The sequence below is a fragment of the Olea europaea genome, unplaced genomic scaffold (genome assembly GCF_002742605.1).
Source record: "Olea europaea var. sylvestris unplaced genomic scaffold, O_europaea_v1 scaffold1814, whole genome shotgun sequence".
Classification (NCBI taxonomy): Eukaryota; Viridiplantae; Streptophyta; class Magnoliopsida; order Lamiales; family Oleaceae; genus Olea; species Olea europaea.
The window spans coordinates 9,918-14,417 of record NW_019235893.1 but is presented as its reverse complement, the minus strand read 5'-3'; the positions used below and the strand labels follow the sequence as shown (position 1 = coordinate 14,417).

The following is a 4,500-nucleotide window of genomic DNA, read 5'->3' as shown; positions in this document are numbered from 1 at the left end:
AAAATTGAGAGTGTCAATGATGTCTGGCGTGCTGTAAGTTGGTTTCTACAATAGTGAATCTCTACTGGCTTGTGCCCGGAGTTTTTACCCAGTTGGATTTCTCCGTCAACATGTTTATTGTGTTTTTACCGCTTTAATTTATTTACTTGTCAGTGGTAATCCAACATAGGTAGATAAATCACGTGAATTAATCTGGACAAACTATAATTTGTGTGACTTGTTGCATGAATTATTCAAAAAGTTTTTAATTTCGCAAGAACACCTATTCACCCCACCTCTAGGTGTTAGTTGGGTCGAACGATAGGTTTTTCAAATAATATATTTGTAACAAAAATGTCTATTTCAAATGCCTTTACATTATAGTTTCCAACAGCAGTGGTCCTGATAGATGTCGATGTCCCTTCTGTCGAGAAGATCAACAATTCTTTCGCGGGGAGATTCCCACTTGGCTTCCAAATAAGCCAAGGATCTCCACGGAGGAAGAGGCATTGAATTTTGCTGGAGAGAATACCTGGCTGCTTCGACCATAATTTGAAGGAACTGCTTCAGCTTGGTCATGGTGCCTACATAAATTGATGGAAGAGAATTCAAAAGTACATTGTAGGATTTGATAGCTCTCGCAATTTGAAAGTGGCTTCGGAAGTCAATGTCAATGATGTATCGGTCGGAGCATCCACTGATCACATCTATGAATTCGTGTTCACCTGCAGGTTTCACTAAACTCGTCAAAATCGAAGAGAAGATTATTCGAAACATTATAAGAAACTTCACGTAATTTACCTCCAGGAATTTTGCCAAAGCCATGCCACTTGGTTTCACATACAGCTGCATCATAACCAGAAGATTGCAACAACTTCACCAGAGAATACTGGATGGAGCTAGCATTGAAAGTGTCGGACGACTTCGATAATGAGAGAATTAGGGAATTCACAACCAGTATTAAGTCACTTTCATACTGGTCCGCGTGCTTACACATCTGTAATTTGAAGATTAATTCGACAAACAATGTGAATTTATGAACGTGCACAAGAAGCAGAACCCAGTAGTTTATTTTCCGTGAAGTTCAGATAGATCTAATCGAAACTATATACCAAGTACTGTACAGAGAATGGAAATGTCACAATCTATCAAAAAGAAAATGAAATTTATTCCTTTCCTGTCTGTGAAATAATTGGAGACGTGGCAGATTAGTTAGCATTTTGTTTTTCTGTGTGAATTGTACAGCTTTTCATTTTGTTAGTTAGTTGAAAACTAAACTCTATATATATCAGTAATGCGATTGAGTGAATTCACTATCACATTTTTGTTCTATCATTCTTATTTTCTAGAATTTGTTAAAATTTCCTTCAACGGCGAATTAGCCTACTTGCATTTATGAAATTGTGTATTCATTAAGCTGGTTCAACATGATATGGGAAGAAAAAAGGAACTGACCGAGATCTTGTCGGAGAGGAAAGAGAGGTCGGAGAAACTAGAATCACTGTCGCTGCTATACCAACTATCAGCTCCGGCACTGCCAATTTCACAGAAATCTTTCACCATAGTAGCCAAGTCATACTCACTTTCGGCACTATTACCAACAAACTCGCTACTGACGCTGCCATTTCGTCTATGCAACCAAACACTGGCCGACCAGTTGATACTTCCGGCTCCGACGGTTACAGGTGCACGGCTGTCTTGGCCCCACATCGGCCTCATAATATATTCTTGAATTTTAATCAAAATTTTGAGTTGGGTTACCTAAATTCTTTAGGACAGGTTCCTGATTAATGAATTTTGAGGAAATTGGAAGGATTCTTGGCAATGTGATGGCAGCTTCGACGGGCGAGGAGGGTTAGAATAGTATTTTATGCTGTTTATGCGTGTCGATTGGGAACTTGCATGGGGGATTCGAACTCCGTGGCCTATAGTGTTTAAGTACTATAATACCCCTGTAATAATTGAAATACTATCTCTTTGACTAACGAATCATATCATATTACAGGTGCGTTTGAGCCATATTTTTTATTAAAAATATATTTTGAAATAATAAATTGATAGAGATGTGTGGTTAAAATTAAGAAAAAAAATTGAATTTGGATGTAATATTATTTTATTGAAATGATATCAAATCATTGTTTAAAAATATATTATTTTTTTTCAAAGAATAAGGCTCAAACACGGCCTACGTCTTTGACTACTAAATCACGTCCTTATAATAAATCGAATCAAACTCCTTGTCAATCTCTACGAGTTTTTTAAAGGTCTGAAATGGCTGTTTAAATTTTGATATTATAAATACAATAATATTATTTGTATATCATGATTTACATGAGTAACGCTATTTAGCTTTACTGAAATTTCAACCCCAATTTAGGTGACATTAAATGATAGGTTTAATTAATTTCACCTTTCATTTTATATCACGTTAAGGTAAACTAAATTAGAATTTTAATCTCAATAAAATTAAATAACATTACTCTTTACTTATTGATGTAAAGAATGATGATGTGAAAGGGAGAGATATATATATAAAATAATAATAATAATAATAATAATAATAATAAAAAGTCAACTAACAAAATTCACATAATTATTTTTTACATTAATTTCTAAACCATCATGTACAAATAGTTTATTCTTACGAATAAACCTTAAAAGCAAAATGGAATTGCATATTGCACAATTTGGCAAAGGGGTATAGTTGTCAATTAACAGGTGGCCTTCCAGCAGTCAAAACGACGCGGCGCCTATCTCAGTCAAAAAGTTGAATTGGTACCAGCTGTTTTGGGACCCACACGTTCTGATCGGAACAAGTTCAAATTGACCGATTGACTTACCAAAACTTTTGGTCAATCGAGTTATTCTGGGGGAAAAAAATTAAATGGGTTAAAAATATTTTATGCTAGATTTAAAAATATCAATTGTTTTCTACTTTTGAATTAAATAAAATCATTTTTTTAATAACACAACTATCGTTTAAAATTTTTGTGCGAAGTATTATTATATACCAATAATATATTGGTAATGATTTAATTTTATGGGTTTTAAAAAACAACGAATTAAATTTTATTTAGTAAATTGAAAAAAAAATTAAAATTAAAACCAGTAGTAGAATAAGCGTCCTATCTGATCAATGTGGCGGTGGAAGGTGTCATGGATCTTGGATATGGGGCGGCCGGGCTATGTTAGAAAATTAGGCTACAGCCCATCATAAATTTTGAACCAAAAAGTCTTATGTTCTATAATTATGGCCGCCACCGTTATTATTATTGAAATTTCAAATTATATGTACTTCTTTTTCATTCTTCAATTACAAACTCTTCAATGTTTCATTGCACTCATTCACACACATTCAAGCACACAGCCAAACCCACCCCACAACCATCGACGACCCCACCCTCAACCACATCAGCCTCGTGAAAGATTCTAACCCAAATTCAATCTCATTCACTATTTTTGCTATCAACGGAAATTGAAAACTATCCTTATGGAAAAAGAATGAACTCGACTAAATGAAAACAAAATTGCAATTGAGAGGCGGGTAGGGTCGGAATTTATAATGATTGCTTTCTTGAAAAAAAAAATTCCAATTGAGTGAGTGATTTTCAATGTATGGCTCGATTTTTTATTTTAGGGATCCGGTGATTGGAGATTTTGGATTCTGCAATCTTGGAGCAATTTCTCGAAAGTGATTATAGTTGGGTGGCTGGTAGAACAAGGAGTGGTGTAATGATGATGTGTTGGTGTGATTGATGTTTATGGTGGTGGTGAAGGAGGGGGGCAATGGAGATGGCAAGGGTGATAGTGGCGACAACGATAAATGTTACAAGCGATGGTGTTTACGGTGGTGGTATGGATTGGGGTGGAAGGGGTATTTGTATTTAACAATGAATGTTACAAGTAGTGATGACGATGACAATAGTGACAGCATAACAACCTATGTTACATGTTAAAGTGCCGAATGAGTGTGAACTTCTCATTGATTTGGTAATTGTGGATACAATGCATATATGTACAAAAATAATAAAGTCTAAATAAGGCATTTCACAATTACAATGGAGAAAATCTCGATTACACCTAACATGGAGATGATCATGGGAGATAATCATGGTAGAATGGCAGGATATACGTAATATTACGAGTTGTTTGTGACGATAATGTTAACGATGATAGCGAACATAATAAGGTATGTTACAACTTACAAGTCGTACTAGCTATAAGGTGACTAGAAGACGTAACGCAATTTCTTAAAATAATAATAGGCATGGTGGTCATACAACAATATAACACCACGTGTTACAAAATGCGTGTAATGAATATTAAGCCCCTGTTTAACAATCATTATTTGAAATTTTTTTCCTTCTATATATTTATTTTTAATCAAATATTCAAATATTTTGTAAGTAAATTCAAAACTTTATAATACTTTTTAACCGCGTATTCTCCTAAAATTTACCATTCAAAACTTTATATATATATATATATATATATATATATATATATATATATATATATATA

At 34.0% G+C, this 4,500-nt stretch overlaps 2 protein-coding genes across 2 annotated transcripts in view; one reads left to right on the top strand and one right to left on the bottom strand.

The window, feature by feature from the left end:
- The window catches only part of LOC111378405, an 8,157-nt gene extending 7,984 nt beyond the window's left edge, over positions 1-173 (top strand). Inside the window, exon 8 of the mRNA XM_023001598.1 lies at positions 154-173. Within this exon, the coding sequence (XP_022857366.1) occupies positions 154-173 (20 nt within the window). The remainder of the gene's footprint in view (positions 1-153) is intronic.
- A 132-nt stretch (positions 174-305) lies between these two features.
- Positions 306-1,855, bottom strand: LOC111378411. Its single transcript, XM_023001603.1, has 3 exons — positions 1,435-1,855; positions 781-976; positions 306-704 (listed from the first exon to the last, which is right to left on the bottom strand). The coding sequence occupies exons 1-3, from the start codon at positions 1,696-1,698 to the stop codon at positions 358-360; spliced, it is 807 nt and encodes a 268-aa protein (XP_022857371.1). The 5' UTR covers positions 1,699-1,855; the 3' UTR covers positions 306-357.
- Positions 1,856-4,500: the final 2,645 nt, after the last annotated feature.

Coding starts and splice junctions, on each gene's coding strand:
- LOC111378411 (XM_023001603.1), bottom strand. CDS start 1,698: ATGAGGCCGATGTGGGGCCAAGACAGCCGTGCACCTGTAACCGTCGGA. Junction 977..1,434: donor TCCTCTCCGACAAGATCTCG/GTCAGTTCCTTT, acceptor TTCAAATTACAG/ATGTGTAAGCACGCGGACCA. Junction 705..780: donor CTTTGGCAAAATTCCTGGAG/GTAAATTACGTG, acceptor TGAAACCTGCAG/GTGAACACGAATTCATAGAT.